This window comes from Carlito syrichta, unplaced genomic scaffold (genome assembly GCF_000164805.1).
Source record: "Carlito syrichta isolate Samal-C Ts95f unplaced genomic scaffold, Tarsius_syrichta-2.0.1 Scaffold302980, whole genome shotgun sequence".
In the NCBI taxonomy this organism is placed as follows: domain Eukaryota; kingdom Metazoa; phylum Chordata; class Mammalia; order Primates; family Tarsiidae; genus Carlito; species Carlito syrichta.
Window position 1 is genome coordinate 1079061 of NW_007247076.1, and position 14783 is coordinate 1093843.

General features: G+C 38.2%; 1 protein-coding gene across 6 annotated transcripts in view; it reads left to right on the forward strand.

Moving 5' to 3' along the window:
* Positions 1 to 5816: 5816 nt before the first annotated feature.
* The window catches only part of MAP3K7 (mitogen-activated protein kinase kinase kinase 7), a 64697-nt gene continuing 55730 nt past the window's right edge, over positions 5817 to 14783 (forward strand). For 5 of the 6 annotated variants that reach the window (XM_008057371.2, XM_021711982.1, XM_008057372.2 and 2 more), the window contains exon 1: positions 5823 to 6360. In XM_008057371.2, the coding sequence (XP_008055562.1) occupies positions 6241 to 6360 (120 nt within the window). In that variant the 5' untranslated portion in view covers positions 5823 to 6240. Of the gene's footprint in view, positions 6361 to 14783 lie in introns of all 6 variants that reach the window. The other variant, XM_008057374.2, reaches the window with a different exon arrangement.

Genomic DNA, 14783 nt, shown 5'->3' on the forward strand with positions numbered 1-14783 from the left:
TTCTGGTTAGCTCCCATGACCCATCATTTCAACTACACTCTTACCAAAGCTCTAAACTCCTCACCCCATTGTGGGTTTAGTTCACATTGTTCTATATTTGGCCTCCCCTTAACAACCACATTTTTCAAAAAGTTGTACAAATTACTGCTCTTATTTCCCTTGCTTCTCACTCACATCTCAGTCTAACACGTGTTTCTATCCCCGTGGTGGAAATTCCTCTAGTCAATGTTATGAATAACCTCTGAGTCCCTAGATCCAATAGACACTTTTCAAGTTGCTCTTATGTTTAAATTCTCACAAGTATTCGACACTGAAACATTCTTTTTATCTTAGTCTCTACACATCGTTTTTTATCTTCCACAAATTTCTCTGGCAGTTCCTCCACCCACCCTTTTACAATTTTATTCCTAGTCTCTAAGTTCTATTCTTTCTCACTTTACACATTTTTCCATTTCCATTACTTTAATTATCATCAACTTTGTCTTCTTCCCTAAGATCAACTACCCACTTGATAGTAATACTTGGAATTCTTTCCAAGACCTTGAACTCAGCTGTCTAAAACGGATCTCTCAATTCTCTTCTCCACCATCCTTGTTACAGTTCTTCTTCCCTCCTTCTGTAAAAGGCACCCTTCCTACCCTGAGTTACACAAGTGATAAAGCTGGGAATCCTTTACACCATCTTTTCCTTTGCCTCCTTCCCCACATCCAGTGTCAGTCACTAACTCCCACCAATTCTATTTCCTGAATGTCTCCCGAATCCCTCTGCTTGAATACAACCCCTATGGCCAAACCACTTTACTTCCTGCCTTGACTACTGCAACAGTCTCCCAGCTCAGTGCTTCTCAAACTTTTTCATGTCATGGTACAGATAGAAAATGATATTGTAAGATACTCTGGGATAAACTAGAAAGGATTTGGAGTGATATATTTGGGTCTGAACTTTTAAAATCTTTGTTTTATTACACTATATAATTTTTAAATAAAATCCAATGTGTTAGAGACAATGTTAAACACTGAATTTGTATAATCAAATATATTCTTCAAAATTTTAATAAGAAATTTTATAAACCTTTCTTCATGAATACAGTTTTTAATATAAGATTTTATACTTGAGGTGATTACCATTCAATTCCTGATCCAGAGTTCTTAAGGATGATCTCTTCAAATTCTTGACAGTCATCACCAAAGAGAAACTTTGTTCTTACAAGTAATGAAAAAAGCATTTCAATATTTTTACAACCATTCAAAAATGTACAATAGTTGAAATTGCATTCAAAAGTCTAACAGCTCTCTTTTTTTAATTGTCAGATATAATGTTCAAATTTCTTGTGATGATATGAATTTTGAAACACGTTGAACTTTTTTGTAGCAAATATCCAGAAAACAATGATGAACATTTTATTTGCAGAACACATGGGTATCATCAAAGCAGTCACCTGCAGCTAGTTTGGATGGTGGATGAGGGGGAAGAACCATAGCTACAAATAGAAATGTCAGCTAATGTGATGTCAGAGAATGTTTTAGAGTTGCTGCACTTGCCAAAAGGCATGTGAAACACAAGTTCTTTCAGCAGCTCTGAGTCAGCTAAACTTCAGCTTAGTTTCTCCTGGGATGCCAAAGACCTGGAACGAAGATGTGAGGAGTAGAAAATGTGGAACAAACTCAGATATCAAATAAAGGCACATATCTGGGAACTGCTCTTCAGCGGCGTCACTAGAATGCTAAGGGATTGGCTATCCTCTGCATACTCCATTTTTAAATATAGTAAAGCAGAAAACTATGTCTGCACTTCCTGGAAAGAATATTTGATTTAGACATGTTTGGTTATTGGTATAGAGCTTATAGTAAAGTTCTCCAGAGAAATAAAACCCGTAGGATATAGATGAGATTTATTATAGGAATTAGCTCACATCATTATATAGGTCATTAAGTTACACCGTCTGCATCTGCAAGCTGGAGAACCAGAAAGCCAGTGGTGTAATTCAGTCCAAGACCTGAGAAGCAGGGCAGTCAATGGTGTAACTCCCAATTTGACTCCAAAATCTAAGGTTGGGACTAGTATAAGTCCTAAGTGCAAAGGCCAAGACCCAGAAGCCCCCATGTCCAGAAGCAAGAGAAAATGTTCCAGTTAATGAAGAGCTGTGGTCACCCTTCCTTCACCTTTTTATTCTACTGGGTCCTCAGTGGATGGGATGATGCCTGGCTACATTGGTGAGAGCAGATCTTCTTTACTCAGTCTACTTATTCAAATGCTAATCTCCTCCTGAGAGCCAGATATAATGTTTCACCAGCAATCTGAGCATTCCTTAGCCCAGTCAAGTTGACATAAAATGAACCCATCACAGAGATCAACTTGAATAAATATATGAGTAATGAGCATTTGTTGATTGCATACCCAGCAATCATTCTTTGCTGTTCCTAAGAATACTCAGATTTTTATTTTGGTTAGCATCTCCTCCTTCTCCTCCTCCTCAAAGCTCACATTTCCATGAACCCTGGATCTAGGCTAAGCAACATACAGTCACAAATTGCTTAATGACAGGAATATGTTCTGAGAAATGTGCTGTTAGGCAATTTTGTCATTGTGTGAACATCCTAGAGTGTGCTTACACAAACAGTTTTCTGGCACAATAATGCAAATGGAGCTGTCATCTCCTTTAATAATGCCTTCTCCTGGAATACCTCCTGAAGGATCTGCCTGAGGCTGTTTTAACAGTTAATATTTTTATATAAGGAGTACATCCTAAAATAATGATTATAAGTATAGTATAGTATAGTATAGTATAGTATAGTATAGTATAGTATAGTATAGTATAGTAAATATATAAACCAGTAACATAATCATTATCAAGTATTACGTACTATGGAAAATTGTATGTGTTATATTTTGGTGATTGGCAGCACAGTTGGTTTATTTACACCAGCGTCACTACAAACATGTGAGCAATGCATTGCACATTGAGATGCATCTAACAAAAACGATTAGACAATATAGCCTACTAGGTACCTAGGCCATATGCTAATCTGCTTGCTACATGGGATATCTATTGCTCCCAGGTTACAACTGTTCAGAATGTTACTGTACTGAATACTAAACACAACTGTAGCAAAATGGTATTTGTGTATGCAAACATAGAAAAGTACAGTAAAAATACAGTATACAAGATTTTAAAATGGCACACCTGTACAGGGCACTCACCATGAATAGAGCTTGTGGGACTGGAAGTTGCTCTGGGTGAGTCAGTGAGTGATGAGTGGATGTGAAGGCTAGGACATTACTGTACACTACTGTGGACTTTATAGATACTGTAAACTTAGGCTACACTAAATTTATCTTAGCAATTCATTTCTTCATTAATAAATTAATCTTAGCTTACTATAACTTTTTTACTTAAAAACTTTTAAATTTGTTACCTTTTTGACTTTTTTTGTAATAACACAATTAGCTTAAACACAAGCTTTACAAAAATATTTTCTTTGTATCCTTATTCTATAAGCTTTTTTCTACTTTTTTTTAACTTGTGAAACTTTTTTGCTAAAAGCAAAGACAAACAATACATTGGCCTGGGCCTACGTAGAGTCAGGAACATTATTATCATTGTCTTCCACCTTCACATCTTATCCCACCAGAAAGTCTTCAGGGTCAATAATGCAAATGGAGCTGTCATCTCCTATAATAACAATGCCTTCTCCTGTAATACCTCCTGAAGGTAACAGCTTCCTGAAGCTGTTTTACAGTTAACTTTATTATACAAGTAGAAGAAATACACTCTACAATAATGATTTTTTTTTTTAAGTAGAGTCTAGCAAATATGTAAACTAATCACATAGTTATCACTATAGAGTATTATGTACTGTGCATAATTGTATGTTCTATACTTTTATGACTGGCAGCATAGTAGGTTCTTTTACACCAGCATCATCGCAAACATGTGAGTCATGTGTTGCACTTTGAAATGCATATTAACAGAAAACGATAGATGGATGTAAGTATGCTTGGATGGATAGATGGACAGATATATATTATAATAAAGCAAATATAGTAAAATATTAAAGGAAGAATCTTGGTGGTGGGCATACAGGTACTAACTGTAAAATTCTTTCAACTTTTCTTTATATTTTACACTCCTCATAGCAAGATGTTAGGAAGAAATCAAGCAGGAGAACTGCATTATGGCTATAGTGATTCGCCTTTTGTCAGGATTCTAGTCCTAAACCGAAGGTATAGGAAACAGATCTTATGCGCCAGGAAGAGGACTGACAAAAGCTATTCATTTGTCCAGAATACATAACAAGTATTTCTTGAGTTCCACTTGGCAGCATCCACTGTACTAAAATCTAGGTTTTAAAGAAAAACATGGACCTGCAAAGTGATAGCACAAGGTAAGAGGTGACCATCCTTGTTTGGAAATGCAAGAAGAGGAATTGACAGATGAAAATTATTATCCCATTGCTTAACTCTGCTTCTATTTGGTTATCAGAGTGCTGCACATCATCTCATATGCCCTGACTTCTCACTTGGACAATTGAGTGGATGGGGGATCCTTTCAAAATATAGGAAACACACAGAGATGAACAAATTTGTGGTGGGTGACAACTTTTGAATTTGCTTTTTGTATCTTGAAGTTTAGGTGTTTACATCTAAATACATGTCCAATAGATCCAGAATTCTGGAAAAATCTGAGTATTGGGAGGAGACTCAGAGACGTCACTATAAAAATTGTACACCAAGGCCTTGGTTAAGATCATCCAAAAAGAGTGTGCTCAGGAAGAGAAATCATTGCTTCTTTCATTCTTTTATCCGCTCAACAAACTGTCATTGAATATTACTAGAAACTACAAATAAGAAGTGGTAACATGTTTTCTGGAATAGCTTCTCGATGGACAAATCAATGACCTATTGGCAAACCCAAATGTGTTTACTTTACTTCTGTAGAGAATTTACTGGAATGGCTACTATTTCATTGGAATGCTCTCCTCTGGTAACATACCAATCACCCTTCTCCTGACTTTCCCCCTTTCAGACTGTTCCTTTTCAGCCTCTAGGCTAAAAATTGCTATTTGCAGGAATCCATTCTTGGTCCTTAAATCTTCATCTCTAACCCCAGTTTTTTTTTAAAGTCAAACTAAATAAAGTTTAACATCTAGTTTAAAACCAAAAATTGTGCCAGTACAATACATCATGGGCGATACTGTCTGCCTTGGAGATGGCCTGATCTAGTTTGTGGGGACCATAATTGTTTTAAACTCTGAGCCTATTTTCTCATGAGCTGAAAATTAAGACCAGAAATACTTCAACTGCAAAGCGATTGCTGATAAATTTATCAATCTGAAGCACTAGTATAGTTCCCCCATAACTTGAGATGAACACGAAGAATTAGGCCAAATATAAGTACCTTATCCACCTAATCCGAGTAAGATCTGTAAAACCGGAATATTAACTTCTGTTCGTGAGCGTCCAGTTATTTAGGATGCCTGCACCGACTCGTTTTTAGAATCTCTCAAAGCGCCAAGGACTGGCTCATAGTAACAGGAGCAACTGCTTCCTTCCATATACCACACGGAGGTAAACACATTTTGCAAGGCATCTTAAAGAACAGCTCAGCTTAGTCTGGAACTGAAGCCAAAAAAAATCGCTTCGTCACAAAAACTCAGCCCAACACTACCCCGCCCGTTTGCAGAACACCCAGAGAAAAGGTTCACGGAGCAGAGGCAAAACTCCAGCCTTTATCTTTCCCGCTGGTTCTCAAAGGACCAACCGCACTGACTTTCCGTCGTGCTTCGCGCCACTTCCGTTCGCGCACGTTTATGACGTCACGCGTCAGCTATCGCGGTATCATCCGGTTGCTGAGGCCCGTGAATGAAGGTCTCGCGAAATTTGTGCTACAGGTTTAAGCTTGCCTCTCAGCTTACTCCACCCTATCCCCAGCCCGTCCATCCTTTCTCTTTCCAAGTCACAAAGCTCCCCCCACCCTCCTTCTAGCTTGCTGCTCTCCTCCAGTTTCCGATTTCAGACCGGAACCGGAAGTGGGGTGGGCGGGGCCCGGCAGCGGAAAACGCCGCGGAGCCAGAGCCGGGACACGGCTGTGGCCGCTGCCCCTACCCCCGCCACGGATCGCCAGGTGGCGGGACTGCGCGGCTCCAGGCTGAAGGTCGGTCCGGAGGCGGGTGGGCGCGGGTCTCACCCGGATTGTCCGCGCGGCACCGTCCCCGGGCCCCCCGGGCGCCGCGAGGGATCATGTCTACAGCCTCCGCCGCCTCCTCCTCCTCCTCGTCTTCGGCCGGTGAGATGATCGAAGCCCCTTCCCAGGTCCTCAACTTTGAAGAGATCGACTACAAGGAGATCGAGGTGGAAGAGGTGAGCGAGGGCCGGCACCGAGACGCCGGTCCCAGCCTGCCCTGCCTCTGCCTCTCTGATCCCGGCACCGCAGGCGCCTCCCCGGCCCCTCTAATGCGCCAGGCCCTGCGGGGTCCACCCAGGAGTCCCCATAGCCCCTCAGAGGCTGAGTGTGGGGGACACTCTCTGCGCTCAACTGCTTCAGGGTAGCTGTCTCTTTTCCCTTCACTTCGCCACGCATGGTTTGGAGTTGGTATTCTGGTGACCGACAGGAGAATGAACTGGTGAGATAGTGTGGTCCACCCGCTCTCATACCTGTCAACAATAAATTCAGCAAAGACCGGGGTCGTACTGGAGTTTCAATTCGCTGGACGTGGTGTTCTTGAGGGCCAAAGGATTGTCTTATAGTCGACTTCTATCTCGGTGCCTGGCATGTAGAGAATTCTCAATAAATGCTTGTTAAGTTAATAGATCATCCAGTCTGATATACCGTTTTTCCGCCAGTATCGAATGGTTTCAGTTTCTCCGCTAGCAGTACTTGTAATATTTTAATGTTCCGCTTCCAATTAAGGCTAATTTAGAGGGGTTTCGCTGTTAATAGTATAGACTGGTCTATGATGAAAAAGGTGTCTCAAGTAGCATATTTTGAAGAAATAACTAATGATTTCGGTGACCACCAGAGTGTAACACCAGACTAGAAATCGCTGTTAGGAAACCGAATCCATTTTTTTCTTCTGCAAGCATTTATTTTAGAGCATAGTATTTCAGTGTGTCTTTAAGACGTTACTTTTAAATTAACAGGAGTAAATTAATAAGGTCTATACAATTTTTAAAAGTAAAAACTGCGTATGTATATTTTTAAAACTTTAGTACTTGTTAAAACTTTGGTTGAAATTAGTATCTATTCCTGCCAGCAGAGACATGCATGCAAAAAGAAAAAAAATATCTATCAAGCAATTACCATTTATTCATCATTTTAAAAATGTATTAAACACTTTGCATTACATCTGTCATAAAGAATTCTGTATTTCCTGGTTAAATATTATAGACTCTCAAAGAGTTGTCTCTACCTTAAAAATCTAAAATTATTTTTAGGTAGCAACAACTTAAAAGTAGTGAGATATTAACGTTCAACGAATACATGTTTTTCCTGTGCATGTTTTTGAAGAATAATGCGTTACTGAATCATGTATTTTTATCGCATAAATAATTTTAGAGACAGTTGAAAACATCCTCACTTTACAAGTGGTATTATGGTGGGAAGAGCAAGGTTTTTGGAAAGTTTCATGTAAGATTTATTATCTGTATGATTTGGGCCAAGTTTCCCAACCCTTTTGAACTACCTTAACTATAAAATGGGGATAATAATTTCTATTTCATTTTATCTGTGTAACAAAACCTGGTAGACAATATATGCAAAACACCCGACACGATCCCTGACACATATTATTAGGAAACCTAGTTCCAGAGAGGAAATGTGACCTGTTTTAAGGTCACATGGCTAAAAGAAGACCTGTATTTTGAAAAGGGGGAAGTGTTTTTGGTAGGTTTTTTAATTTATTTATTTATTTTTTATTGAGGCTATGATAAATTCCTTTTTCAGAACTAGATAGTTGATCCAGCTTTCATAGCTAACATTCTTTTTTTTTTAATTGGAGTCTCACTCTGTCGCCCAGACTGGAGTGCAGTGGCTGCTCCCGGCCACCGCCACCACAGCCTCGACCTACTGGGCTTCGGCAATCCTTCCACCTCAGCCTTCCAAGTAGCCGGAATTACAGGCACGCGCTACCACACCCGGCTGATTTTTTGATTTATTGTAGAGATGAGGTCTCGCTGCCCAGGCGGGTCTCGAACCCGCGGGCTCAGGCCATCCACTCACCTCAGCCTCCAAAAGGCGTGGGATTACAGGCTAAGCCACCGAGCCCGGCTAACATTCTTTTTTAAGAATAAAAATTCAGTGAGTCAGTATGCAAGAATTGCAGTTTTTAAATAAGCATTTACGTCTACTCTGTGGTGAACTGCTGTGCTTGTAGACTGCAAATTGCTATATAATAATAACTTGTACTTTATGGTCTACCAAATGTTTTCACAAACTTGCTTCATTTGATTCTTTCAACCTTAGTTTTTGCAAACTATTTCCTAAAGCTTTTTTACGTTCTTGCTTCATGGCAGAAAGCAAGTTACTAAGGAGACATTTGTCATTTTGTTTCTTTTCTGCCAAAGCCTTCAAGATCCTTCTTTCAGATCAGATAATATTTCAGAGAGAGAGAGAGAGAGAGAGAGAGAGTGTGTGTGTGTGTGTGTGTGTGTGTGTGTGTGTATTCAGAACATTAATTCCTGTTGAGTAGATTTCTGGTTTTGGACAAAAATTTCTTTCTGATAGTAGGCAGTCATTTAGGGTATTTTTTGATTTTGTTCTTTTTCGTTTTTCAATACTGTTTATTTTCACATTAATCCAGGGTGTATGATAGACATTCAATGGCTATTTCTCAACTTAGAGTTCACTTTTAGGTTAAATCACGAATAAGAGAACAAAGAAAGATGACCAGAAACAAAAACTGTTTTACATTGCTTTCAGTATTTTGTATTGTACAAGTATATTGCCTCTTAAATTAAAAAATCATATTTTGTATTTCTCAAATAACATAATTGAATCACATATTGATATAATTAGAAACTATGTTAAAAAAACATTTTAGCCATGGGCCAAATATGCAGTCATTTAGCAGATTTATATTTATAAGACATCAGCTGATTTTAATCCTTGCATTCCTAATATTTTAACTCAGTAATATTAATTTGGCACTTCTTAAATTCAATTCTGATATCCTATTATGTAAGGTCTCAGCCTCAGAAATCTACCCAGGTGCTTTTTGAAAGTCATTTAGTTTCTACCATTCTGGATCTAGATGTAGGGAATGTTGGAACAAAGAGCATATATATTGGGATAAGGTTTCAAGCAGGGGTGAAGACAGTGTGGCATGATGGAACATGTACTGGACTGAAAATTAGAAAATGTAGATGCTGTACTGATTTCTGCCATAGTGTATTACTGTAAATTTGAGCAAGTCACCTCATTTTTCTGGGCCTGTGATTATTTATGTAAAATAAGGGAGCGAACAAGATCACTCAAGGTCTTTTCCAGCTCTAAAGTGAAAACATGCTCATTGTTTCCAGTATTTATGCTGTTTCCACAGTAAGCTTAGAACTTCTTTAAGGACAGTGATCATGATCCTCCATGGAATTTAGTTGGTGATCAGCTAACCGTGGGTAGACACAGCAACTGATATCCCATTTTACAGATATTGACAAGTGGTCATAGAGTTTGATTTGCCAGAAGCCATATGCCTATGTAAATGGAAGAGCTGGAAATTGAATTTGAGATTTCTCACTTGAGTCAGTTGTTCTTTCCATGAGACTTACAATATCACTTCAGTTCTTTCTGGAGAACTCTATAACCAAACGTAATATGGGAATGGGGAAACAAAATACTGATTTCCTTTGTAGTATAATTGGTCCTGAACACTTAATGAGCATTCCCTGTGTATAATACTGCTAGGATATTGTGGAAGATGAATAGAAGAATCCTAGGATTCTATCCTTAAAATGTCTAACTTAGTATGACACTAAAATAAACTCAGAACATTTAATTATGTTTTCAGAACCACAAATTTAAAACTGTGAATGTAATGTAAACTGAGCACTTAAGCCATAATTTAAAATAAAGTGACCATCATGGGTTGGGAAAGTCACTAAGATGAATTGTCTTTGTAGTTGTTCCTCTGCTTAGTGTTCTTCTTCTGGAACTTCATATGACTGACTCCTTACCCTTCAAGTCCTACCTCAAATGTCACTTCCTTAGAGAATCATTTCCTGAGTCAACCTAGATCTTTTTCATTTATCTTTTATGGCACTTACCAGTAATTGAAGTTGTGTATCCCCTTCAGCAAAACATATCCACATTTGTAACCCCAGATTTTGGTAGCATAGTAGTTATCACGTTTGCCTCACACATTTGCCTAGCACCTAGATAGTTCTCTATAAATATTTGTTGAATGAGTAAATGAAATGATCATGTAGAATTATGAGAGTCATGAGAATCAAACGCCCATCTGGTTCTCTTATGTTGCATGTAATAAAACGGGTTAAGATAAGTTGTGTGATTTGACTAAGGTAGTACTTAACTAGACAAGAGCTGTGTGTCTTATTTTAATGTTAATTCTGTTTCACTCCATTGTACTTTGCAAATACCTTTGTTTAGCAGGGATAAAAGATGCTGTAAAGTAAGCCAACTGCCGACAGGTCTTTACCAAAGTACTAAAAAGACCCGTTAACAACAGTTGCTGTTTATTTATTTGAGTCAGCCGTCTCACTCTCGCATGATCCCAACAATCACGGCTTGCGGCAGCCTTGACCTCCTGGGCTCAGGCAATCCTTCCACCTCGGCATCCTAAGTAGCTGGGACTTTACAGGCTAGTGCTACCACGCCTGCCTAAGTTTTTGATTTTTTGTAGAGACGAGGTTTTGCTGTGTTGCCCGGGCTTGTCTTGAACTCCTGGGCTCAAGCAATCTGCCTCGAGCCTCCCAAAATGCTGGGATTACAGGCGTCAGCCACTGCGCCCAGCCAATGGTTGCTTTTTAAAAAGAATACACATGATGTTGACCTCAACTATAGTGAGCAGAGCTACAATGTGGGACTGTATTATCACTGCAGCATTCATATGTGTTCTTATGCTACATTAAAGAGACAAAGCTTTTGTTTAAAAGCTAGTGATTGTATATTAGGAAGGGGGAATATAGAAAGAACTTTGGCAGTGATGTAGATTCTGTAGGTTTAGGTAATAAATATACAGGGAACTGATACCAGGAAAAAAAACATAGTTTATAGTGGGATTTATTAGTCACTATTTATTTATGGATATTCAAAATAGTACATTATTTCATGTGAAACGTAACCATTAATTTTAGTAGAAATCTGGAACGGTTATTATAGTAAAGAGATAGCTATGGAGACAATTTTTGTATTGTACATGCATACCTTCAAAGATAACATGAGTATATTATTTGAAAGGCCTATTATATGGGTCAGATGTATTATGGCAGACTTTAAAAGACTACATGAAAAATGCAGAAGAAAGTTTAAATAATCAAAGCTTACTTTTATGTTATCAAGTCTGTCTTGTCAGCAGATGACAGTTCTACCCTGCCAGTTTATTAATAGATATTGAAGTTCTGAAATAGTTGGAGGCCCCAAGTCCTAACTAATAAATGTAAGATCTTGTTCTGTCATGTTCCACATTTGTAGCCAGAGCGATGGCGGCATCGCCAGGGGTCCATTCACATAGTTGATACAACAGGGCCAAACCAAAATGACAGCTATAGTCATTGAACTAAAAATAACATGAATTGGGGACAACCGAAATAATTATTTCTTAGTAAATCAGGAGCACTGAGCATATATTGTTTTCTGTTTAGTTTCTTGTAGGTGTGTGTTAGGTTTGTTTTTTTTTTTTAACCTGACTTGCCTGAAGAAATGGAGTTATCTTCCATCCTAAAGAGACTGGTTTTTAAAGGAATTGCTTTCTTTAAAAATCACACACACACTCACACACACCAGATTCTTATTTTGGTTTTTGTGTCCTTTAATAGTAACTGCATGGAAATATTCTACACATCATCTCATTCTTGTTATATTTTTTATTAATTTAAAGTTAATCTGCTTTATGATATGAAGCTACAGTTGTAGACCCAAGACCTAAACCATATAAGGAGAAATGGTTATTATAAGAGAATTCATCTAAAACAATTTAGAAAACATCATTAATTTAGAAGGAAACAATTCTAAAGTGACTTCACTGTTAAAACTAAAGTCCTCTTTGCATTTGTCTATTCTATTTTTACAGATGAGGGATTGTGAAGAATATCTGAAATATTTATTTAGAGGTTCACTATTTTGGTTGATGTATATGCTGAGGGAGACATTGTACATGTAACTTGAATATGTGCTCTTTTTTGCACTCTTGATGAAAAATTGATCTTTTGGGAAAACAGTCATTCAAAATAATTGTTAATGACAGTGTGTCAAAGAAACTGTTATATTATTCAGATAAGAATACAGACCAAAAAGCATCTTTGGTTTGTGGACTTGAATTAGAAATTTGGTAGTAAATAAAAAGTGACATTCTTTCATTGTTTTATAACTTGAATGTTAGGTTTTTAATTGTTTACCTCAGTCACCAGTATGCTCAAGAGTGGCCACCTCTGTCACTCTTTTCTGCTGATCTACCATATATCAAGAAAAACATCAGATTACTTACTGTAGTTTGCAGCATTGGCTTATTCTTTATCTAATAATGTACATAATCTCCTTATGTGTTTTTAGACTTGACCTTCATAGTCCAGATGGGTTATTACTCTGTATCTGATCTTCTCTACCATTTTATATTCTCAGTTAATGCCCTAAGTAAATTATTACCAAGCTATTTGCATTTCTTGAAGATGTCATTTCTTGATGAAAGTATGTGAAATATATTGTAATGCCTTGGGAAGCTTTTTTCATTCTATACAGGACCTTTTTCCATTCAGACCAATTATAATTCAGATTTTCTCCTTTAGAGAGCTAGTATCAACATGAAGGAAGGGAAGGCAAAATATAGCATGAAACAACTTTCTCAGTTGTATATCATCCAATTACTCTGTCTTCTACCCTTATGGATTTATGCCTACACACTTTTACAGCATGTAACACCGTGTCTGTATTTTCTGTTTTCTTTTGAAGACTGTTTAGAAAGTAACTATTCTTCTTCTTTTTTTTTTTTTTTTTTTTCTTGAGTTGGAGTCTCACTCTGTCACCCAGACTGGAGTGCAGTGGCCGCTCCCGGCCACTGCAGCCTGGACCTGCTGGGCTCCGGCTATCCTTCCGCCTCAGCCTTCCAAGTAGCTGGAAGTACAAGCACGCGCTACCACGTCCGGCTAATTTTTTTATTTATTGTAGAGATGAGGTCTTGCCAAGTTGCCCAGGCGGGTCTCGAACCCGCAGGCTCAGGCAATCCACTCACCTCAGCCTCCCAAAGGCGCGGGATTACAGGCTGAGCCACCGAGCCCAGCGAAAAGTAACTATTCTTCCGGAACTGATTGCAACACGAGTCTTCCCTCTTTTCAGCTCATTAGAGAAAAGCATTTAATCTTGAAATCAGCATGAAAGTTGATTTCAATGTAAGACTTATCTCTTTCAGGTAATTTTTTGCTCAGAAAATTCAAAATTTACTCAGTTATCTCAAAGTTCAGTCTTCCCTCACAGGATTTTCCTTTTCCTTTCTCCCACCCAAGTTGACTGACTTCTGGAGCTCTAGAAAACTTCCATAAATAATATCAACATCAGGGAAGGGCTCTCTGGTCTATGTGATGGCTTCTACTGAAGCATATTATGTTGTTAATGTATTGGCCTTAATGCAGTGGTTCTCAAACATCAGAATTATCTGGAAGCTTGGTAAAAACATAGATTGCTGTGTCCTACCAACCGACTCAGTAATCTGGGGTTGGAGCCTGAGAATTTACATTTCTTACAAATTTCCAGGTAACGCTGATGCTTCTAAACCAAAGACCACACTTTGAGAGTCACTGGCTTAATGCTTTTACTGTTCTTATATCTGCTTTCTTCTTGAAACACTTTTTTTCTCTTGACATCTATGACACTCTCCTCGTTTGCCTGCTTCCATATTGACTGTTCCTTCTTAGTCTTTACTTACTCTTTCTCCTCTGTTGTGTCCTTAATGTTGGAATGCTTCAAAGCTCAGTTCTTAGATCCCTAGTATCTACATATTATTTTGTGGTTATCTCATTCAATTGGTTGACTAGAAATACCTGCTATGTACTGATGACTGTCAAGTTTGTATCTCTTTACCTAACTTCTCCATCAATCCCCTGACTCATGTTTCTACCTTCTCACTTGATATCTCCACTTGGATATCCAAAATGTATCTTAAAATTCATATAACTAACACCAAATTCTGGATCATTTTTTAAATGTTCTTTGTTCAGTCTTGCCCGTCAATAAACTCTTAACCCAATCTAGATATTTTCCTTGATTTATCTTTTTCTCTTCACTTGTCCTGCCCTCATGCAGACTATCAGCAAGCCTTATCGACTTTACCTCTAAAACATGTCCCAAGTCTGCCCAGTTTTCGGCTCTACCATCAGCCTTGTCCCTTGTCCTCACAGCTTGCTTACAAGTCTCCTAATGGGTCTCTATTTATATATTTTTGCTTCCCTACAATCTATTCTTTAAATAAGACCTATAATGGTTTTGTTTAATGTAAGTCACATCACACCTCTCCTTCTTTAAATTTCTCCAGTTGTTTCCCATTGTACTTGGTCTGGAATCTAAACTCTTTTTTTTTTTTTTTTTTGGAGTTGGAGTCTCGCTCTGTTGCCCAGACTGGAAT